Here is a 26,265-nt window from a genome sequence, read left to right on the forward strand (position 1 = left end):
TGTAAAAGTACCATTTTTCAATGTAATGATAAGGAAAATAGAGGTGTTGACATATTTCTATCGGAAAACAGAAAAAAACCTGTCTCTGACACTTGGTGGCCGATTAAGGCCATTTCGCATTTTTGCGTTTTCGGCTTTCATATTCTATAGGGTGAAAACGCGAAATCGCGAAGTCGATAACGCGCAAATGAATAGTCGGAAATGTAAAACGCGAAGTCGAAAACGAGAAAGGGCGAAGTCGAAAACGCTAAAAGGCGAAATATTTTTCTTAATGATTTCGAGATTTTGCGTTTTCGCGTTTTCGCGACATACATGTTATTATAACATAAAATTTTAAAATATAATTGGAGACAAGACTACAAAGTATAAGTCATTCAAATGATTGTCATATAAATTTCATATCTGTGACGAACTTTAAATATTTTCATAAATTAGACAATTCCACTTCATTCTTTGTTGACTGAACAAATTTCAAAACAGTAATATTTTTAAAACAAATGACTCTAAAACTCAAAAGTTCAAACACATAAAAAAAAAGAATAACAATTGTCATATTCTTGACTTGGTACAGACATTCAATTATTTAAAGAATGAAGGATTAAACCTTTTTTTAGCTAGCTAAACCTCTTATTTGTATTACAATTGCATACAATTTCATTATATTGGTAACATTGTGTGAACAAAACAACCTGACTGAATAGGTAAAAATGTCAAACATATATAAGTTTATTCAGTCTTTATGAAGGATGCATAGTAGACGTGCATCTATTTAGTTAATAATCTATGACTGCTAAATTTATTACTGACATAGGTTGATAATGAATTAATGTATAAATTACTGTTAAACGTCCAGTTGCAAATGTTTCATGCAAACCTAATCGAAAACTTGTTTAATGTGATGTTTATATGAAATTTAGTTAGTTCTCTACCGACGATGCGTAAAAAAACCCCGTAGCTGTCTTTGCTTTAACCTGATCGGGAATAAAATCTGTAACTTCCGGTACTTTAGGTGAGAAAGTTATCACAAAACAGTTGTAGTTCTACACTTATATGATGTAACTGAGAGGTTTTCCTCATTATCACATAACATGCAAATGTAATTTGATCCAAAGTAAAACGGAAACTTTTACTTTGATTTTCAAAACAATGACAGATGTTGGGCGTAGAAAACATAAGATGCACGAACTTTGAAAACAGGTCATCGACAAAAATGTAACTGATTCCTCATGAATTATTTATTTGGCGAATTTTATTATACATTTGTTTAAATAGAATGATTTCGTAACAATTAATTAAACGTTAACATGAAAATGATGCTTATACAGACAGGTGAGAACTTAATAAAAATATATCACTTATATAATTGTTTGAATTATCTTAAAACGAACCAAATTAGTTTTGATGCAATAATTCGTAATTGTTTATATTGTACACCATGTAGCTTATTGCTTTGGTGTTTTTTATAAATAAAAATGATTCAAAGTCTTTATTAGCAATAATGCTGCATGATCTATCGCACAAATAAGAACAGTTAACTTGAAATAAGAATTGTACACAAATTGGGGAATGTGAGTGTGATGAAAAAGAGTCCAATTTTGGTATAGTTAATCTTAATAGTAAAATTCATATTATAATGAGCTTGGATATCCTGTTCTTAAACCACACGAATAACCATAGACAAGACGAAGATACGTTTTTATTATACTGGAATCCTTTAGAAATACTGATATGTTAAGTATCATAAACACGGATAGTACTACGAATCTGCTATAGAATGCCGACAATACATGTATAATTACGATCTCCTATGAATGGTTTCGTTTTGCATTGTTCTGAAATTATCGAGACAAAAATATTTATATCCATTCTACGGGACAATTATCAATTGCACTATGTGATGACAATTCTACATAATCACTGATGTATATTCAACGACGTTTGTTTACAACCACTGGGCCAATGCCGCTGCTGTTAAAAGTTTGCTCCCAGCAGGCAGATAATCAGCACTTCTATGTTGACATGACGTAGCATGGTAGTATCCATACATCAATAGTTTATAAAACTTCAAATTGCTCGAAAAACTAAGTGTTTATCCATCACGTGATTTTGATTGTACCCCTTGAATAAACCGGTGGTCGTTGTAATTATTTGATATGGTAGAAATCAAAAGTTGGCAAACAGTTAACGGATTTATATAATGTAAATACTAAATTTACAGTTTTGCTGATCTGTTCAGTTGTTAACCCGACTGTTTGTATGTCATGTGGTGAAGAGGAATGCTGGGCCCTTGTCTACAAAATATCAACTGGAGGTAATATACTTATATTCATTTATGTCTCCTTGTTATTTGAATTGCTTTTAGATATTAACAGAATGGGTTAATGCCTCATACATAAATAATTGAATAGATATCAAAGAACAGACTTATTTCAAATTATGGTTATAGATATGTTATTGGTTTTATACGATCGTCAATACTTGGACGAAATATTGCGCTACTTTTTTTGTTACTGTCTTTGTAAATGCAAATATTCGTTTTTTTAATAAAAAAAATAATGTGACTGCATTTTAGTGCAGTTTGAGAGGTAGGAAAGTCAAAGACATAAAACCAAGTTCACAAAAAAACCTACCTAAAAAGACCAACTAAAATAAGGTATACTTTGCATAAGGAGAGTTGCAATGAGCAATAAAGCCAAACAATTAACAATTAGTTCTAAAAAGTTGCAACCGTCTTTCTTTAGTATAAATACACAACAACTTGCTGAAAATGTCTAATCAAAATGAACCAAAACACCAAAGTAGACCAGGATTTCACCATTGACCACCATCTGTAGTTGTGATATTAACATATTGTATCAATATCAATTTAACTTTGATTCATGCAGTAATAAACAAATCACAGATACTTTTCCACAAAATGTGATCTTTTTGTCCTTATTCTAACTCATTGTTATTATCATTTACAGGAAATGGTAGTGCTTACGATTTGTTCATGTCTAACGATTCATTAAATGTTAATGACGAAGAAGCCATGTCATTACACTGCTCTAAAAATCCATCGAGGAAACACTTTAAGTCGGATATCATCAATAACTGGTCCACAATAGGAATAGATCAGGTGCTAAGCATAAGTGTTGCAATATGAACTTTTTTTTATCAAACGAACCTACTGACTATGTGGTATGGGCTTTGCTCAATGTTGAAGGCTGTACAGTGACCTACAGTTGTTAATTTCTGTGTCATTTGGTCTTTGTGGAGAGTCGTCTCATTGACAATCTTACCTCCCTTTTTTATTAAATTTATTGCATTATCATAAACATCAAACAGTAGTTGGAGTACACAACATACTTTATCTACGTGTACCTCTCATATGTAGCAATTTTGTCACTGCCATAAAGAGTACAAATAAAGTTTAAAATAATAATCAGCATGTCATTATTACCGTCATTCTTTTAACTAAGCTCTCCATTTATTGAAAATGAATGCAGTGCATGCCATTACTTTAGAAATTAGATCCTGAAACTAATATAAATATGATTTGAAAGACAAAATACCAGTTCTTCAAGGGGCACTAGCGACATGATATTCACTTCTCCACTCCTGCAAAATATTCCGTAACTTTTTTTCTGTTTGAATTTGGTGAGTAGAGTATTTTCTATGCTTTATCGCATAAGAATTACTGGAAACTGTGAAACATATTGCCATTAAAAGTTAAACCCGTTGAATCCATTTCATGATTTCAAAATTTATTATCTTTGTTTTAAATTCAGTTCTAATCTGACTCAGCTACTTATCAACATATAACATTAAAAATATATCACTTTGTTGTAATTTAGGAATCGAAGCGGCTATAACTTATAATTGACTCTTCATTTGTTTTCAGGTTAGAGTGTCAGTTTATGTGGAAGGTATTGAACAGGTATTTCTTTTGTTCAATGGAAGTGAAACAAACAAAACGAACTGGTTTAATAAGAGTCGGTTAATTAACAGTAGTTACAGTGATCTGAATGAGCAAACTATCTCTTCTTTTTTTTCTGTGGACGGGTAAGACATCATTGATTGATAATTTAAGAAAAGTCAGTTATCGGTTTATAACTATTTCGAACGTCGTAAAAATGTTTATTTTTATCAGTTTATAGGAAAGTTATTTCAAGAAAAATAATGATTTATGGTTTTTAACCCTTTCAAAAAAATTAGAATGTGTGTTATAAGTGGTATATGAAAAGTAATAAGATTGCAGAATCAAGACTATGTAAAGCGCACAGCGTATCAAATAGATAAGTCTTCAAACAAACTAGACGATGAAAGAAACATGTGTCCCTTATGAGGAAAACACACTTAAAACAGTACAGTCTTTCAGCGCTGTTTTACCGGACAAATTATGGTATACCGTTGTCCAGCAGTCTGTCCGTCTATTCATCCGTCCGTCGTCAACATGTTGTAATATAAGCCAAAACACTTTAACCATATTTGCATGAAACTTTGGTGATTATTTATGCCCTCCCCTTACGATTTTAACGATGCCTAATTGGTAATTCTGAGTGAATTTCAAGCAAATTGTAACACCAGAAATTGAAACAGAAATTATGTCATAATCGTGAACCATTGTATATTCTGAAATTAAAGAAATATAATTCTGAGCCAGATTGACAATTAACAAAATAAAGAACTGTGCCATGTGCTTATTATACGCCTGTCGCTTTAAAAAAATCTATTTCTTTTTATGCTTTGCTGATTCGTCGAAGGTATTCTCATCACAAAGTATTGTCCTTAAATAACATAGATTTCAATCCACTTTCAGAACAAATGGAAATTCTTCGGACTATGATAATGTCGACTACTATAGAAACAGTTTTTACATAAGAAATGAATCAACTGGTAATGGTTACACAGTTGATAATGGTTGGTTACTTGTTGGAGATGAACAAGAAAACTGCAGTTTTGAGAGAAACATAAAAGACAAGCCCTTCATTCTATTCAGCAAACCTCCGTACATTTCTAAAGGTTAATTTTGTTTATCTTTTGCACTCGTATTCCTTAATCTGCAATTAAAGATATATTGAACAAATAAGTCCAATCTTGTTTCATTAAAAAGGAAGATAAAATTATCATACTTTGAACACAAAAAGATCGCACTCAAATTTAAATAAAATTTCACTCTGACTGATATCATCAAAATGCCTAATTTAGTGATTATGTCACTTTACAACATTTTTGTAACGATTATATGACGTGTTTTTAAACTAACAATTGGCATTCCTTTGAACACCAACTCGTCGATTTCTTCCTTTATTTACACAGGAGTCTCTCAGGAAAATGGCAAATAATCTAGAATTTCTTTTAACTTCACGTTCCATTACTGAAATGATGTCCTCTTACTAATCATATCAATCCATATAACCTACAATAAGGGATTCCACGGATACATTCAAGTCTGCCTTTTAACTTGACTCACTTTTAGAATTTTTACAATGAGCACCGGTTAAGATCAAAACTGTACGAACAAAAAGATATGTAAGCCTACCAGTTAACGTTGTGGATGTTCTGTTTCTGTAAACAAACATCCCAGCAGCGCCTGACATGTTCAAAATTATACGATAGACGTTGCTTTTTCAATCAGAATTCTTGATAATGAGTTGCTGTACAGGTAAGGTATTGAACCAAGGGTGTCAAATGTTCGGTTGAAGTCATAACTTCGAAAGTTTTGTCGATGCAATCATGAGTTGGTTGACCATAATGATTTACTTTGGTCACAGCTGACAATTTCTATGATCAAACTGTCTTATTTTCTACGGGTTTGATCACTTGGAATCAGACCTACTTATAAGGTTAAACAAGGTACAAAAAAAAATACCGATCTCAAAGAATAAGTGGTGATGGTAAATTTTGATTAATTTTGAATCATTTAAATTGATTTAGAATCTTTTTTTTATATATGAGTTTATGTACAGCTTCTGTACTGATGTCAGTGCTACCAGCTCAGTAGTCTGTTTTGAAATGATTTGTCATTGATTGGGTTATAATTATAAATTACATGTTTACAAAACTGTGAAATATCGTAATACTAAGGCTGTAATTCCACGGACATAGACTGCATGAGCTGTATTTAAAAACTCCTTTAGGAGTTTTGCAATGCTCTTGAACTTCGTACTATATATGGCCATTATATCTTTGGTGTTATTCAAACGTTACAAAAGAGTCTTTTCTTGACGAAAAGCGCGTCTGGTGTACACAATTTAAATACTGGTATCTGTTATCTGTTTATTTAGAATTTTTTATACTTGCTTGTATTTATGAAGTGTAAACGATAAACAACCATTTAATATTTGGATGCAGTTATACTTGTTCGCAATGCAGACTGTATTAAATAAAAGTCTGAAATACCATCCAATAACGTGTATTTCTAATTCAAGTTATATTAGTGTATGCATGCATACAAAAACAACAATTAAGCCCAAAAATTATTTAAAAATTATCTTAATTTTCAGCATTGAACCATACATTAGCGGACAGTTTGGCAATATTTGTAAAGTGTAAGTTATGTAATTAGATTGTGCAATTTTAAATATCATTTTTAAGGATGAAAGCGGAAGATACCGATGGGATATACACAGAAACAACTGAAACGCTATGACAAATAAAAGCAACAGTAGTATTCCGCTGTTAAACAGTAATAACTCGACAAAGCAAAATAAATCCGTGAACCAACTGAAATCAAAGGAAACACATAAACTATAAGAGGAAAGCAACGAAAAAACTAAAAACTCTGAACTACAAAAAAAAAATCAAACATCAACATACATCAGAAAAGACTGTCTTAAAAGTACTGCCAGATCCCTAACTTGGTACAGGACATTTAAAAGATAAAATGTAGGTTGAACCTTGTTTTATGGCTAGCAAGACTTCTCGCTTATATGGCAAAAGAGAAAGAGCACTGCATAAAAACTAACGACTGCGTTACACGTTCGTTACCAAAAATCAAAGAAAATCAGGTGTGTTACAAAATATAACGACGAAAATTATAACAACTAACATGCACTTTTGAAGTGACATTTTTTGGGGTTTATAAATATTTTGATTTGAGCGTCACTGATGAGTCTTATGTAGACGAAACGCGCGTCTGGCGTACTAAATTATAATCCTGGTACCTTTGATAACTATTTCCATTGATTGCCCGTAAAAGCGTTTTTACTTATTTACAATAAGGTCCTTATTTTTCCTATTCTAATAATGTTAAAACGACTAACAAGCTGGCTCAATATTACCTTATAAGGGACTCTGGTTTCAGTTGACAACCCCATGTCATATGGTACAGATCATGCCCGCTCAGTATTTTGAGAACCATTATATAAAAAAGTAGATGTGGCATGATAACCAAAGATACAAATACACTGAAGTTCAAATGGAGCGGACGTAAGGAATTATTGGCAACCGAACAGCTATCATCAATGAAAAAACGAATAGTCGTCTATAAAAGGTCCCGATATAAAAAACATGACTAAAAAAAAATACATAAAATAATAATAAAAAAATTCAATTAAGAAAGCTAACGGGCTAATTACAACAAAACAGTTTATAAAAACCAAATGTGACATACGTAAATAAACGACTGCCACGGAACTACAGACTTGGGACAAACTTTAAAAGAATATGGTGGGGTCTATATATGATATATGGTAACATGTTTGTAACATTAGATGCAGGCACTGACAATACATTGCATTGGAATGCATACACACTAATGTTTTCTTTTCTAGTAATATCGAAAAACACTACTGCCTTTTTGTTATTATTAAAGGTGTATTTTACGTTGATACACATATTTTGTTTTAGGAATTAAATTCGATAGTATGAACTTTTTTTAAAAGCACACACACCACTAGGTTCACTCACTCATACAATTACTTTTGAATACAGACTGTAAACGAACCTCACATAGGGGAACGAGTCAGGTTGTACCGAAAATTTACAGAAATGTGCAACTATTCAACCATCTAATGCAACTATTTTGAAGAAGACCTTGTTTTATGAATATCGTATTTTGACCTTCAAATATGCTTTCTGTGGCTTAATTTACAGCAAAAAAAAATAAATCACAAACATGGTCAATTTATTTGAATAAAACATTTTAATATTTTTGTTTTATTTATAAAAAAGAAAAACCGAAAACGTTAAATGAATGTATACACCCTTATATTCATTAGGTGATACAATTTCGAAAAAAAAATAATCTCAGAGCACGAAACAATGAGAACAGTTATAGCCAGACATATTCACGGCGAAAATGTTATAATGTGTTACATTGGTCATGGCACAAAAGCTTAATTTAAAAACAAAATGTATGATTTAATTAATACAGTCCGAGGCACTTGCAACCGATTGAATTTGTGGTCAAACATATAGGATTATAGAATATTAGAATTATGGTAAAAATCTTTTACAGTCTCAAGTAAAGCCAATTGTTTGAGTCCATTTGTCATGAACTGTGTTCACGAGAATTCGGAATGTATAACTAACCTTGAACAGAATTCAACCAACCTTGCAGAGACATCATCAACCAACCTTGCTGATACATCATCAACAGACCTTGCAAACTTTGCTGAGACATCATCAACAAACCTTGCAGAGATGTCATCAACCAACCTTGCTGAGACATCATCAACAATCCCTGCACATACATCATCAACAAAGCTTGTTGATACATCATTAACCAACCTTGCAGAGACATCATCAACCAACCTTGCTGATACATCATCAACAAACCTTGCTGAGACATCATCAACAAACCTTGTGCAGACATCAACAAAACCTACACATGCATCATCTACAAACCATACACAGCCTTCATCAACAAACCCTGCGCAGACATCATCAACAAACCTTGCGCAGACAACATCTACAAGCACTTTGCACACATCATCAACAAATCCTGTGCAAATATCATCAACAAACCCTGTACGGACATCAACAAAACCTACACAGACATCTACAAACCCTGAGCAGACATCATCAACAAATCATGTACAGACATCAACAAAACCTACACAAAAATCCTCAACAAACCCTGCAGAGACATCGACAAAACCTACACAAACATCATCAACAAATCCTGTACAGATACCAACAAGCCCTGCGCAGACATCATCAACAAACCTTGCAGAGACATCATCAACAAACCCTGCACAGACATCACCAACCGACCCTGCACAGACATCATCAACAAACCCTGCACAAACATCTACAAACACTGCGCAGACATCATTAACAAACCCTGCGCAGAAATCAGCAGCAAACCCTGCAGAGATATCATCAACAAACCCTGCACAAACATCTACAAACACTGCGCAGACATCATTAACAAACCCTGCGCAGAAATCAGCAGCAAACCCTGCAGAGATATCATCAACAAACTCTGCACATATATCATCAACAAACCCGGCACATACATCATCAACAAACCCTGCGCAGAAACCATCAACAAACTCTGCGCATACATCATCAACAAACCTTGCAGAGACATCATCAACAAACTATGCACAAACATCATCATTAAGCCCTGCGCAGACACCATCGACAAACTCTATGCAGCAGTCATCAACAAACCTTGCACAGACATTATCAACGAGCCCTGCGGACAGACCATCGGCAAACTCTGCGCAGACATCATTAAAAAACCCTGCACAGATATCCCAAACAAACCCTGCACATACATCACCAACAAACCCTGCACAAACATTATCAAAAAGCTCTGCACAGAAATCATCAACAAACCCTGCGCAGACAGCAACAGTTAACCGTGCAGAGACATCATCAACAAAATCTGCACAGACATCATCAACAAATCCTGCACAGACATCATCAACAAGCCCTACACAGACACAATCGATAAACCCTGTGAAAACACCATCGACAAACTCTGTGCATCCATCATCAACAAACCCTGCAGAAACATCATCAACAAACCCTGTGCAGACATCAACAACAAACCCTGCACAGACATTATCAACAAACCGTGTGCAGACATCATCAACAAACCGTGTACAGAGATTATCAACAGACCGTGTACAGAGATCATCAACAAACCGTGTGCAGAGATCATCAACAAACCGTGTGCAGAGATCATCAACAAACCGTGTGCAGAGATCATCAACAAACCCTGCACAGAGATTATCAACAAACCGTGTGCAGACATCATCAACAAACCGTGTACAGAGATTATCAACAAACCGTGTGCAGACATTATCAACAAACCGTGTGCAGAGATCATCAACAAACATTGTGCAGAGATCATCAACAAACCGTGTGCAGAGATCATCAACAAACCGTGTGCAGACATCTTCAACAAACCCTGCACAGAGATTATCAACAAACCGTGTTCAGAGATCATCAACAAACCGTGTGCAGACATCTTCAACAAACCCTGCACAGACATTATCAACAAACCGTGTGCAGAGATCATCAACAAACCGTGTGCAGAGATCATCAACAAACCGTGTGCAGAGATCATCAACAAACAGTGTGCAGAGATCATCAACAAACCGTGTGCAGAGATCATCAACAAACCGTGTGCAGACATCTTCAACAAACCCTGCACAGACATTATCAACAAACCGTGTGCAGACATCATCAACAAACCGTGTGCAGACATCATCAACAAACCCTGCACAGACATTATCAACAAACCGTGTGCAGAGATCATCAACAAACCGTGTGCAGACATTATCAACAAACCGTGTGCAGAGAACACCAACAAACATTGTGCAGACAACCTCGAAATACCCTACGCAAACATCAACAAACCCTTTGCAGACATCATCAACAAACTTTGCGCAGACATCACCAACAAACCCTAGACACACATCATCAACATCTTCTTCTACAAAAAGTGAAGATCTGCAGATTATAATAGACAGGATCAAAATGGAGCTTACTGTAGAGAGAAAATCAACCCAAAGTAAGCCATGTATAAGGAATAGTCTCCTCAAATCATATTATGATAGTCCATGTTGAATAATATTTCTTTAAAAAATTTTAAAGTAATTATATTTAGTAACTCATTCAGGAATTTGGATGAAACGAAATATAAAACTTAAAAAAAACCCAACCCCCCAACATAACATTTATGCATTCACTTGTTATTACTAACGTATTATTTCTGATAGCATCTATTTTAATCTACTCTTAATCATCCTCTCATTAGGTATATCAAACTTTAAACTGTACACGTAACAAAATGGAAGACACAAATAGTTACAAAGAACGAGTACAAGAAGCACTCAATATTTCTTTGCTTATAATAACATTTATAACTTTTTTTGTTAGAGTACAGGAGATCTCTGACGAGTGCCCCGGATGAGAGAACATCATCCAAAATAATGGGAATAATTGGTGGAACTGTTATTATCTCTGTTATTGGATCAATAGTGCTACTGGACTGCGCCACCTGTAATACGTGTAGAAACGGTAAAGCAAAGAAAGCCGCTACTAAGTAACATTAAAATGTGTTTCTACATGATATTGATTGATGTTGTGCAAGATAGTGACATAACATATATATATATACATATTAGTCTATTCTTATATCAAAATGAAGGAATGTTGCTCTCAGTTTTTTGTATTTTTATTTGTGGAGTATGCATAATTTTCATTCACATGCTTTATATTTGATAGTATAAAATATCTTAAATCACAAATATATTAATGATGAGCTCCATATTCAGATGGCCTTATTTATGAACAAAATAACAACCATCGCGAATAACAGGCTCTAGCCTTGGGACAGGCACATACATTGACAAAGTGACAGGGTTTAACATGTTAGCGGTACACAAACCCTCTTCTAACCCGGCATAACCTGGGATAGTTGTGTAACTGTATAACCTAAGATGTTGCTATAAAAATCGGACGAAAAAGGCTAAACTCTTTAGATGAATACAAATAAAAATGCATATACCAAAAACACAGAGTGGACATGACCGGGTACATCCCAACAACAAAACATAAACTTAGTACGGATTTGATAGTACTTCATTTACTGATAGCTTGCCCAAATCCAAAAACAACGAATAAAATAAGCATATCTATCAAAAAGAAATATATAGTAGATCAAAGACTAAAACATACAAATGCCTCAAACAATTCAATGTCAATTCAACACTTAAATTTCCTTGCAATCCTTGTGTTTGACAACAGTGAGCAAAGTGTAATGCCTATTGAAATATTGCAGAAAAAATGTTTTCTTTACCTTTTTTGAAATGATTTAAACACCATTTAATAGTTAGCACTCCACTTCAATGTTTATGATATCCCATTTATAAAGTTTAAGAATCTGGGTTCAATATTATATGTTCATTCGACAAAAAAGGTATAGAAATATGATGACCGTAAAGACATCTCCTGTCCGACAGTATACAGAGTAAACAGAATGTAGAGCTGTCTTGAAACACCAAATTCAGTTGCTTGTTTCAAGACATAATTTCTGCTCCCAAATTTTACGTTGGCCTCCGACGTTCATAGAGATGAACCCAAGTGTATGGTTGTGTTCGTGTTGCTCAGTCTTAAGTTTTCTATGTTGTATTTTGTGTTTATTATATGTCTGTAAGTCTGTTGTTTTTAGCCATGGCGTTGTAAGTTTATTTACGATTTATGATTTTGAATGTGTCACATCTCTCGCTTATCTGAATTTTCTAAAGTTACCTTTCGCATAGATTATTAAGTTGTTTAAAAATATCAATAACAAATCAGTAACTGGACATGAATCGAACAAAATCAACCAATCAACTATTTTTCTGATGTAAATTACAAATATTTTTATCTTGTTGGTCCTCAGAACGTTGTTCCAGGCATGACTCGGTTGACTTTCTGAAATTGTTTATTATTTCAACCTTTATGTTATTGATTTTGTTTTTACATTATTACATAGATTAAATTTATTCGTTTAGTGTATATTCGCTTGTTTGTTTTTCTATGTTTTTTTATGGAGTTAAGCCATTTCAATTTATATTATAAAGTTTGTCTTTATATGTTGCAATATTGTTTCAAGAAAGGGTGAAAGTTTGTACCTATTAAAACGTGTGAAACCGCTGTATTTGTTTGCACTTGTCCTAAGCCAAAAACTTGATGTTCAGTGGTTGTCGTTTGTTGATGTAGTTCATACATATTTTTGTTTCTCTTTTTTAATATAGATTTGACCGTTGGTTTTCCCGTTCAAATGGGTTAAAACTAGTAATTGTGTAGGGCTTTTATAGCTTGCTGTTTGGAGTGAGCCAAGGCTTCAGGTTGAAGACCGACCTTTGACCTACATTGATTTACTTTTACAACTTGTGGCTTTGATAGAGAGTTGTCTCATTGTCACTCATCTCAGATCTTCTTATATCTATATGATATAGTGATAGCATCTGAAACATCCTTCAAGTGATTATACAAGGGAAAGGGGATGACCTGCAGGATCTAACCCTTAGTGAACAATTAAAATAATCTCTTTTTATTTCGAAAAAATATACATATAAACAAGTTTAAATTTAAAACAACGTTCAAACATATAATTGTATTGGATAAAAACCGCCATTGTTTGCGTGTTCAAGTAACAAATTTCTTTGTAGAGGTGTCTTAATACAGCACACACATTTTCCAAAAGACAAAATGGTGAAAAAATGTATTTTAACAAAACGTATTTGACTAACAGATCGGATAACTGACGATCTTAAAGCCATGCTGACTGCCAATGACGATTGCCAAATAAATTGATTACGTGAGGTAACAAAATGGATCTAAATACTAATTTATTACTTATCAGAAAACAATAAATTGCGACAAAAATGTTATATCACAAACATGAGGTGCAAAAAAATTGGACACCAGATCCGGATTTCGACACAAAATATCTTTTCATTAATGTTAAGGATCGAAACGGTATTTGGAAGACGTAATTTACCTGATTTAGGATAGACTCTTGATTTTAAAGAGTCGAAAACGGATGAACGGATCATATAAACCGGAGGGAAAATATGAAACAAGCCCAAACGAAAAAAAATAATCAAGTCTAATTGAAAACTACATTCAAACCTATAATTTCGTTGGATAAATTTTTTTTATATGCCTGCATTTAAAACAAATTTCGTTGTAGAAGGGTTTAAATACGGCACAAACAATACTGTCAACAAAACCACAATAGTGAAAAAGTGTATTTTAACAAAACGCATTTGATATATGTATGTATACGGTGTGGTGTTGAAAACTTTCAAATCAATTTGTTTTACGTTGAATACCACAGGTTAAGGTTAAAATCATGTTACGAAACGCATCGTGTATATATGTCAAGAATCAAGAAGCAATTAGTGTCAAATCATAAAAAGACGAATATATCAACGAAAAAGTACGCCAAATGTCAATATCTCAAAGTTTTGATGATACACGACAAATTGAATTACACCAATACATATTGATGTTCAGTATCGTTACTCAGTGTCACAAAGATGAAGTTCTTTTGCAAGGACAAGTTTGTATTTAAAGAAATGAAAGAAAACACGTCTAACGGCTATCAAATGTTGATAAGCATTTCCTTGTATCATGCCGATTTCTATCCATCGAGCGGTTCAGAAGAACTAACATTGCTCAAATAAATGTCAGATATCATGTTATATCCCATTCAAAATATAGGACTCAGTAAATAAACTGTTCCATGTTACTTCAAATCTTAGAAAAAGTTATTTTAATGCTTTTAATTATATTTATATGAAAGATAAATCATTGTATGACAATGTTTGAATAGACAGTACAGCTATATAAATAAAACAATTTGAATAAATCTGTCTTCAAACTTTATTATGATTAAACATGTCTTTCGTTATGATTGAGAATGACAGAAACATTCAGCAATCAACAATAAAACTCAGTTGAAAATTGGTCATCGATTTGACACATGTATAATAACAGTACATTGATAATTCTCGAGAATCCGTCAGTTTGATTGAAATACACAAAAAAAATATGTTCCGAGGAAAATTCAAAACAAAAAGTCAAATTGCAAAATCAAATGATAAAAAACATCAAACGAATGGACAGCAACTGTCATATTCCTGACTTGGTGCATGCCTCATAAACGCGCCTCATATCAGAATGCAGTGTTTTAATCAAGATGACACGTGCTTCCACAAAAAATTGCACAGGTAAATAAAAGGAAAAACATTTGTTTTCATTGTCTGTCTTATTAGTATGAAAATGTAATCATAAGCAATGTAATTTTATCGGGGTGTAAATAAAAGCAACAGCAGTATACCGCTATTCAAAAGTCATTAATCGATTGAGAGAAAAAAAATCCGGTTAACAAATTATATCTGAGAATAACTCATCAACTACATAAAGCGGAACACAATAAAACATCGAAAGCACTAATGTGCAACAAAAACAAACGCCACAATACATAGACCTTGATTATTTCAAAACAACTGCCAAGTGTCGGACTGGGTACAGAACATTTTACGAAAAAATAGCGGGTTGAACCTTGTTTATGATTAGCAAAAACTTCAGCTTATATTGAAATGTTAAACACAGCTTCTGTTTGGCTGTGCCGGATATATGATATAAAGGACTTTTTGTTTTTGATACTGACTTTATCACAGTTTGGGCGAGCCTGATATTTCACTGTGATCAAGTCAGTATCAAAAGCAAAAAGTCCTTTATTCTGTATATCGGTAATTTAAAAAAAAACCAAAAAACTACTACAATAATAGGGAAAATAACAAACTTCCTTTTCGAGTCGAATCACGGGGAATCACACTTGACGTCACAGGCTGTATTTCGTCATTATAAACTTTGTCACAGTACAGTAAACATGGCGTTCTCTTGCACAAAGTATTGAAAAGGAATATGTGCATGCGTTTCGTTAATATTCTGCTTTGGACACTAACAATGACAAAAAAAATGTAGCATACCGGTAAGTCAAATCTCTATTTTTCATCGATCATCATGTTGAGTTCAACGACAAGTTATAGTTATATTGTACTTAGTTTAGTGGATAGAGTATTACATTTATTTAGTCATTATTTGCTCAGTGTTCATCATGAACACGATCAAATTGATTTCAAATAATTTTAAAAAAGCACTGTAAGGAGACGTTTATACAGGCGGCAATGTAAGCTGACTGTAAATTATCTGAACAAGCTCATTTCCTGTCGACTTCATAATTATTTCAAACATTTTAATAGACGTCACTAAGCTTTAGGTTTATATTTCTTGCTTTTTAAAGGCAGACAAAGTCATGTTCATTTATTTTCAACACGGACCAGAAATATGAAACTTGTAGTTTAAAGGCCCTGCGCAAGTTACCTTTAATTTCAGAAGCGAATTTAGGGGTAGGCGACCCGGGTCACAGCCACTTATAAAGGCTACATTTCTGGTCAAAGCAGACTTTTATAGTTTAGTGTCCCCGGTTACCGCCTTTTAAAATTTATCCTAGATCCGCATTTGAATATCACAGTTCACTTTTCTGTTCTATGAATATCTGTCATATTGACAATGAAACCACATCTTTTAAAACTGTATATGACCATGGTCCCATAAAAATTTCGAAAATGCGTAAATTTGGCATTAAAATTAGAAAGACCATATCCTAGGGAACATGTTTACTAAGTTTCAAAATGATTAAACTTCGACTTCATCAAAAACTACCTGGACCAAAAACTTTGGGTTTAAAAACCCAGCATGGACGATATGTTAATTGAAATTCATATGACGCATTTTTTAAAAGTCTATCAGAGTTTTCATGCATTTTCTGTTCACGTTTTCGCAACGATCGTTTAAAAAGGCTAAACTGAAAGTTTGTGAAAGTTTCAAACCATGTCATGTGTTTCATTCACCAAAAATCTCTTGCGTTTCTGCGCAAAAAAAATCAAGCGCAATTTTGTGAATGAAAGAGGGAGTAGATCCTTACGCGTTGCATTAGCGCATGTCATTTGCGTACTAACCCAATAATTCTAATATCACGGCCAGTCCACTGATACTTACATTATCAGTGAGTACATATCAAAGGAAAAACGTACAAATTACCGATAGATGGTAATTAGCACCCACATTCGATCAAAGGGAACGTTATATCATATGTCTTGTTTAGATAGAGTGCCAGTTTACGCGCAATTAGGATCATTCTGGCGATTTTGTGAGGGATTAGTAGGTTTAATATAGCAAGTCTAAATTTCTTTACCTATCCAGAATACAATAATTTCATTGCGGCAAATTCATACTCTTTCTTCCGGTCCACCCAATTTTTTTGCTATCAATATAAACAGAACATTTATTTCAAATATTGCATAAAGTTTAAAAAAAGAGGGACAAAAGATACCATAGAGACAATTAAACAGCCGAAATAAACTGACAACGCATTGCTTTTATAAATTGTGACTTGGATGGAGAGTTGTCTTATTGGCACTCATACCAAATCTTCTTATATCTATATATGAATAAACGTAAACGCATAACAAATGTCAATGAGACTTCAACTTTTTGAAACCAATAAAACAAGTCACCTGATTAGTCTGGTACCCACTGCTAAAATCAGTGCTGAATATGTGATGGAAAGGAACTTAAAAGAAAGATTAATTAATTCAAGGTCAGCTTTGCCTAAATGAGTTGAAACATCCTTTTACGAAACTCTGAATTCTTCGAAAAACTTAGGATTTGTTATCCCAGGAATAGATTACCTAAGCCGTATTTGACACAACATTTTGGAATTTGGTAAGTATTTGGCTATTGAGATCTGAGCGTCACGGATGAGTCTTATGTAGACGAAACGATCGTCTGACGTATTAAATTATAATCCTGGTACCTTTGATAACTATTCGAACCCCAGTTTCGTAGTAATTTAAATTTTATCCAGCAATATTCAACAATATATATCAAATTCTTTTCATCCCTCATACGAATGACTAAATCAATAATATTCCTTAAAATTTGTAAAAAGCAAAAATGTGGGAGGCATGTTCAAGTTCGATTTTGCCCATTATGTTTCACAAATCCCGATTTTCGTCGGAAAAACTGATTGTTTCTTTTTCAAGAAAGCACACTTGCCGCTATGATATCAAATAAGTAGTTTATTGACAGCGATAACTAGCTTGTTATAGCATTATTTTACCTTTTCATTATTGTTTGGAATATAGAAAGTGAAAGCATTATAATAATATTTTGTTTTTGCAGTACGATATTTATGTCGATTCCATAATAAGAATGGAGAATGTAAAATATTTATGATACATTAACAATTGGCAGTTACAAAAAAGCTAACATGTTATTACCTGAACTTTAAAAATGACCAGTCAAACTAATATTGATAAAGGAACGATTCCTCATCTCATCAAATAATGCAATTGTATATACCAGATTCAATTCTTTAATTTCTTACAGATTGAGCTAACTGAATTTAATTTAAATTATAGTAGATTTACTGAAATCATTGAAAAAGAGATTACACTCTTATCACATGATGTCCAGGGTAATTCGTAAGAGATTCAAATGTTATTAAAGAAAAAACAAAATATTTGGAAACATAAATGTTATATTGACCTACTAACATGCGTAAAAAGGAACTAATTGAACTAAATAAACCGATCCATATGAAATTAAAACAAATATATCAATCATTTGATTTCGTTGATACTTTCTCTATGAAAAAGCCTATATATCTTTCGAGGCTGTTTTTAGTCATGAATGTTTTTATATTATTAAAGCAAGAAAGCAATCAACATTCTACATTGGAGACAACAACAACATCACTGAAAAGACATGAAACAATTATCTTTATTTCAAAACATGCGTGTAAAAAATTCTCTTCGCTAAACAAAATAGATCTAATTTTTGTTTGAAAAATCTTCATTTCAAACTTTGTTGTTAGTATCGCTATAAGATACTTATTGACACTTAACTCATTATTTGGGGAAATTGTTTGGAAATGCCGAAGAGAGCATATGAACTTCAATCGGATTTTCAAGATGATTTATTTTCCGTTGGTCTAAAATTACTTATTTGTGACACGGTTATTTTAAATTTGGACTCTATTAAAATCATGTGGACTTTACCTATTCATGTATGCTTATTTGTTTGGACTGCTGACCTGGATGTACATTAACTGTAAACTGAAATCCATAATTATCTAAATCCCAATATCTCATATATTGGTACAGAAACAACTAATCTGATGTTACAAATACGCATCTGGTAGTACAATGAATGCTGATTGCAGATACAAAAAGATCTCCAGCGTCAACGCGGATCCCACTCTAGTCATTCCGGTTATAGTTATCTGGAAACGTATAAATTCTGTCCTGATAGTATTTCGTATTACATTTGCTCCAAAATTGATGATCCAAATGTTATTAAGTCTGCAAAACGTTTACAAAGACTACTTATGCGTAACCACTGCAAGACCTTCGTTTATTTTCTTTATTAAATACACTGAAAGAGTAAGTCAGCTGTCGCGTATAGCAAATGCTTTGAAGAAACCATTCATATTATATTGCAGAATCTTAAAACTTTAGTTGACAACAAAAGTTAATATGCTTTTTCTCAGATGATTCATATGATATGTGTGTATGTACAAACCTGTTAAATTCGTGTTCACCGATTTGACTCAAATTCTCATGTGTGATTAAAAAACATACTCAAACGTATATCCATGTTACAATAAGTCTGAAATGTACTGTGAACAAAGCATGTACTCAATGATATACAACAGATTTTCGTGCGTATTTTAGTCTAGACGTAATGGTTTTAACTGTCGGGATAACATCTATAGACTGTTGACGGTCACATTACCCAATATAAACAGAAACAAAGATATTGATAGATAACGACATCCGTCAATTGGACTTTTCTAGATCTGTTTTATTTCATATAATCGATTAAAAAATAAGTTAATCGTCGTTTTAACCTTTATAAGAATGCGTTTTTGTAAATCAGCTAACGAAATTGTTCAACTTTGTTTCATTTTCCTTTTAATGGCTGAACAAGACTAGTTCATGTGTTATTCACTCGAAATTGATTAATTCATAAAAATTAAAAACACAAAAAATACTGAACTCCGAGTAAAATAAAGCGATCTGTCTATCTTTATTTGTACAAAAATATTATTTCACTTTTATTACTGATTAAAAAATATCATATTCTATTTTTTTTTCATATTTCGTTGCTAATGCCCCTTTGATGTAGTTCATTTATGAATTTCAATAGTCACTTGAAATTCTGTATAGACTGACTCCTGTTTAATGTATTGATAAAAAAACATTTCTGTTGCAATTAGTTTGAGGTATAACCATAGAATGACTGGACTATGAGTTTTAGATATTATCTTACATTTTATATATATCGATTGTGCTTATTGGAGAGGCGAGACTTTGAATTTTTCGAAAAAAATATGTATTTTCCTATCCCAGGCATAGATTACCTTAGCCTTTTTTGGCACAACCTTTTGGAATTGTGGATCTCCAATGCTCTTCAACTTTGTACTTGTTTGGCTTTATAATAATTCGATATGAGCGTCACTGATGAGTCTTTTGTAGACGAAACGCGCGTCTGGCGTACTAAATTATAATCCTGGTACCGTATGATTAAAAAAAGTATAAATATAAAATGAAATTTAGTTTGGACCTAAAACATATCATATTGAAAATGAACGAGTTGAAGATTGAAATAATTAAACAAAACTAATATCAATTATCAGACTCAAAATACAATTATCGTTTTATACATGGTACTTCCTGATATTAAAAGCGACAACAGGTGCGTGTTCTGTTCATAACAGGATGTCTCTAAATATATTTGTCGATACGACCAAAGAGTTGGACGAGGGCACAATTAAACAAACTCAATTAACTTAAAACTTCCACTTTTATATTTCACTTGACGTGCAAATGTGAAATGAATAAAGTATTCCCCAGCCAAATTGATAGTGGTTCTCTATTTGCATAATTTAATTGATTGATATGATTACATGCAAGTGTCTATTTTTCAATTACCGATTTGATTCTGTTATTACTTTTAAAACATGCTGTTTCCCTTTTTAAATGTAGACGGGTTAAACTTCTGACAAGATTGACTGCTGCCGATCGCATTAATGCATTGGTGTATGTTGAGCTTCCAGTGGCCAATATGTTATACAAATCAGGTCGAGAACTTGTTAATGTGATATTGAAATGAACTTTGGTTAGTAATTTAACAACAAGCAATTTCCAAAGTGGTTGTCCCCAAGTCATAAACAGTCTGTAGAAGGATAAATGTCACCTCCATAGACACACCTTTCGTAATAATGCTTTTTGCTCAGCGGAGACGATGCAATTTTCAAATCTTTGATTTAACCTAACCGGAAATAGAATATACGACATCCTGCATTCGAGATGAGCACATAGACAATGATAGACTTGATACATGTCTCTGCCTTATTTTCTTTTTCAATGTTGTCCCTTTAACAATTTGAATGCTATATCTAAGAGATTACCATTATACTGACATCTGTAGAAGAGGGACGAAAGATACCAGAGAGACAGTCAAACTCATAGATAGAAAATGAAATGACAACGCCATGGCTAAAAATAAAAAGACAAACAGACAAATAATAGTACACAAGACAAAACATAGAAAACTAAATACTAAGCAACACGAACCAAACCAAAAATGTAGATGACAATCAGTATACTGGCAGTTTTCAGTGAAAATATAAATGAGTAAGAAAGAAATAATTGAAAGGAAAAAAAGGAAGGGTCTTGTAGCAAATCTTGTGAGCACTTAAAACAACGGTTGCAGTTTTAAGCTATATAATGTGAGTAATGATGCCATACAACTGAACAATATTCCTAAGTATCACATACTATGACTTTGATTCAAAATCAGCCAGAGTCATCTTTCGTGGTATACAAAAACAATGCTAATGACAGATGTTGAGCGTAGAAATATAAGATCAACGAATGTCTGAAATAAACTCAGCGAAACATTGTAAATGATGCTCTGTTTATTATTTAAACGACGAACATATTAATTATACAGTAGTTTAAAAAGCATGACTTTGTAGCAAATGTTTTATGTTTATCTGAACATGCAGCTTATACAAACAGGTGAGAATTTAAGTATATCGTTATTTAATTTGTTGAATACACAATGTATCTTATTGCTTCAATGTATATTAGAAATTCTAACATGACGTCCTTCAAACGCTTTGAGTACACACCCGTGGTAAAATATGAATATATTGGTTGGGCTGTTACAATTGTACTCCCACGTTATATGATTGTTTATGAAGGAAGTATACGACGTCATAGAATGATGACGTAATAATTTAAGCATTTTACGGGAAAATACAAGCTTCTGATACCGTCAAATCATCACAAGAAGGATACGTAAACAAACAATGCTAAAATGTGGTATAAGCTCTTTTTTATATACATAGAAGTAAATTATCATTAAAATTCATCCAAATCAATCTAAATATGTTATTGTAAATAGTTAACGTAGCACAATACAAAGATTTTATAACTCCAACTACCGAGTTCTAAAAATGCTGTAACTTTCTTAATAATGCTTGAAAATTTATAAAAGTGGTAGTTTTGGATAGCTAACAGATTACTCTTTCAAATTAATGCAATGTTAGCATTATGCAACAATTATGTAACCAATTATAATGTTAACGGTGTCTAAAATATTTTTCACCAAATTTCCACTTTCAAATGAAATTAACTTCTGCATAGGTATCCCTAGAGGCTTGATTTTATTATATGTTGTTCCTATGGCCATTATCTACAAAAGAGTGTCTCAGATTTCAGATAGAATGTATAGAACAAATTTTACACCTAATTAAACATTATCTTCTTTTATGTGGTTAGGATGTTTCACTAATTGGAGATTTATGAGAGAATAGAAAACCATAGAGACAATCTGAGACACCCTTTTGATGCCCATGATGTGTTGATTAAGATTTCATTAAAATTTTCTGTATAGTTAAAGAGATGAAAGAGCTAAATTAATTCAAGTGACCTTACCCAGATTTTGCCACTAATTACATAATAATTGATTACATAATGATTGCATAATAAAAATATTACATTCATTTAAAAGATTAATATTTTACCTATCTATATGTACCTCTTTCATTATTTTCTATGCATTCATAAGAAAGTTACAGCATTTCAAATGTTAGTGATTGGAAGTAAAAAAATCTTTGTATTGTGCTACATTAAAGCACGTCACTAATTCTGTTTGCTCCGTTCTTTACCGCCAATTTTAAAGTGCGTTAATTTATGGGAACGGCAAATATTTGACTCCACCTTGAACGCTTTGATCCAAAATAATTGACGTATTAGTCTTATTAGAATCGAAATAATTCATGAGGGCCTAAATATATCTAGATTTTACCACGGGTTGTCCCTTTATGCCAATATTTTACCCCTCGCTATCGCTCAGGGTAAAATGTTTGTCATAAAGGGCCAACCCGTGGTAAAATCACGATATATTCAAGCCCCCATGAATTATTTCTTAATTAAAATGATTTTTTTTTAAAAATAATATTACATGATATATCACGAAAATAAAAACAGTTAATCAAAATTGAGAATTGTACGCAAAAGGAGATATAAACAGTACCAATTTTGGTATAATAGGTAATTTAATAGTAAAACTCATATTCTAATAAGCTTGTTTTTCCTGTTCTTAGACCACAAAAAATATTTCTATCAATTTTACGGGAACATTATTTATTGCGCCTTGTGATCACAATTCTACATTATCACTAAAGTATATTCGATTACTTTTGTTTACAACCACTAGTCTATGCCACTTCTGTTAAAAGTTTTATCCAGGGAGGCAGATAGTCAGCACGTCTATGCTGACATGCCGTGTCATTGGTGTGGTAATATTCATACATCACTAGTTTTCAAAACTTCAAATTGATCTAAAATGTAAGAATTTTCTAACCCAGAAATACTTTCTCGTAACTGTATTTCAGGTTTAATTCACCATTTTCTACATTTGAATATGTCTGTACCAAGTCAGAAATATGACAGTTCTTGTCCTTTCGTTTTAGATGCTTTTTGTCATTTGATTTGGCCATGTGGTTATGGACTTTCCGAATTGATTTTCCTCTAAGTTCAGTATTTTTGTGATTAATTTTTTACAATACTTTTAGGTTCTCAATAGTCTACAATTTCGTAATTGTGTTTGCCTTTTTATATTTTATTAGTTTCATTGAAGAGATTTATGTAGTAGAAACGCATGTCTGGCGTACAAAAGTATAACCCTTGAATCTTTAATGATGTTTTAAAAAGTTACCAGTAGGTTTTGTAATAATGTGATATGCTAGAATTTTAAAACTTTATGCAACACAATTTATTTATATAACGTAAAAATAAATTTACAGTTTTGCTGATCTATACAGCTGTGAGCCTGCATAGTTGTATGTCTCTTGGCGACGAGGAAGGCTGGACTCTTGTGTACAAAATAGCTACTGGAGGTGATATATCCATACACTGTAGTTTCTTACCATGTAAAATGCTTTTAATTTTGATAACAGATTGCATTAATGCAGCATGTTTAAACAATTCAATAGATATCGTTTAATTACCTTACTGCATCAAACTATGGTTATATGTATGTTCTTGATTTATACAAAACTGCATACATATTGCTCATCTGTTCATCTTTGTAAAGTCTTGACATACATAGTGCATTGATATATTAACATATTAAACAAAGACCTTTCCTCCTCGCCCCCTCCCCCCCCAAAAAAAAGCAAAACAACTTGAGATCAGCTTTGCCTGTGGTGAGTTGAAACCGGATTAATTATTCCAGAGTAAAAGATGTTAAAGCCAAAAATAAATAGATAAACAGAAAAGCGAAAAATAATAAATTATTCTAACAAGTTGTTCCTACAACTGGAACCTCTATAGTATAAATTCACAGCAAAAAAATGAAACTCTTCAGTCAAAATGTAATATTCATATCCTGTCAGTATTGACACACTAACTACACGACAGATGGTACCTCAAAGATTCAGGCAATGACCACCAAACGTGGTATCTGTAGATGTTATCGATTTCAATGCAAACGACAGGTTTAAAGGTGTGCCACAAAATCCGATTCATGTGAGTAAAAAACAAATGTAGATTTTCTTCCACAAAATCCGATTCATGTGAGTAAAAGTTTATTCCACAAAATCCGATTCATGTGAGTAAAAGACAAACACAGATTTTCGTCCACAAAATCCGAATCATGTGAGTAAAAGACATATATAGATTTTCTTCCACAAAGTGAGATCTTTTTGTCCTCATTTATAATGATCGTTATATTCCTTTTCAGGAAATGGTAGTGCTTACAATTTGTTCATGTCTAACTATTCATTAAATGTTTATGACGAAGAAGCCATGTCATTAAACTGTTCTAAAAATCCATCGAAGAAACACTTTAAGTCGGATATCGTCAATTACTGGTCCATAATAGGAATACATCAGGTTTGAATATTAGTGTTCACCCTATGAATAGCTTTTGATAACAAAGACCTTCTAAATTGCATTATCATTTCTTTCATACAGTTCTTTTGGGCAAATATATTATATCTACGTTTATCTAACAAATACAGCAATTATGTGTCTGCTATTAAGTTTCTGATTGATTTGTACTTAGTATTAATAAAATATCATGGGTAATAAAACCAGAAGTCAATGCAGGCATCCAAAGAAGGTGTCTAAAAATCTAAACAAAAGATATTATTCAATCATACTAGCTGTTATGCTAATACGCATATCTATAGTATAGTCACATTACATTAAACAATAAATGATGATGAATTTGAACACCATATCAATATGTGAATATTTGGTTAAAGCATTTTATAGTCTAGGGATAATAAACAGACAAATATTATATACATCTACATTCTTTAAAACTCTTATACACTAGTCAATCACCATCCATTATTTTTTTTATATTTTTTTTTTATCAAAATCGTTTTAGACTAGTATCAAAATAAGACAAAGGGCTTGTAGGCAACAGTTGTATACCGCTGTTAAAAACTCATAAATCCATGGAGAAAAAACAAAATCGGGGTAACAAACTGAAACTGACACAACCATTTTCAACCAATTTTAAAACTAAAGAGAATTGAATGTATAACACTGGACACTTTTAATTTGCAAAACACTCATTTGCAAATCCGCCGCCGCCTCAAATAAGAGCTACAGTATCATGTATATAACCAAAATGTGCAGAATTACATGGGATTCAATAATTTCATTGGTT

General features: G+C 32.6%; 1 protein-coding gene across 1 annotated transcript; it reads left to right on the plus strand.

Moving 5' to 3' along the window:
- The first annotated feature begins 1,304 nt into the window (after positions 1 to 1,304).
- LOC134700590 (mucin-2-like) lies at positions 1,305 to 11,596 on the plus strand. The gene is made up of 7 exons (XM_063561969.1): positions 1,305 to 1,329; positions 2,967 to 3,118; positions 3,884 to 4,044; positions 4,802 to 5,004; positions 6,489 to 6,533; positions 8,444 to 10,954; positions 11,323 to 11,596. Exons 1-7 carry the CDS (start codon positions 1,305 to 1,307, stop codon positions 11,490 to 11,492), a joined length of 3,267 nt encoding a protein of 1,088 aa, XP_063418039.1. The 3' UTR covers positions 11,493 to 11,596.
- Positions 11,597 to 26,265: the final 14,669 nt, after the last annotated feature.

Source organism: Mytilus trossulus, unplaced genomic scaffold (assembly GCF_036588685.1).
Source record: "Mytilus trossulus isolate FHL-02 unplaced genomic scaffold, PNRI_Mtr1.1.1.hap1 h1tg000164l___fragment_2___debris__unscaffolded, whole genome shotgun sequence".
In the NCBI taxonomy this organism is placed as follows: Eukaryota; Metazoa; Mollusca; class Bivalvia; order Mytilida; family Mytilidae; genus Mytilus; species Mytilus trossulus.

Coding starts and splice junctions, on each gene's coding strand:
- LOC134700590 (XM_063561969.1), top strand. CDS start 1,305: ATGAAAATGATGCTTATACAGACAG. Junction 3,119..3,883: donor CCACAATAGGAATAGATCAG/GTGCTAAGCATA, acceptor ATTTGTTTTCAG/GTTAGAGTGTCAGTTTATGT. Junction 6,534..8,443: donor TTTGGCAATATTTGTAAAGT/GTAAGTTATGTA, acceptor AATCTTTTACAG/TCTCAAGTAAAGCCAATTGT.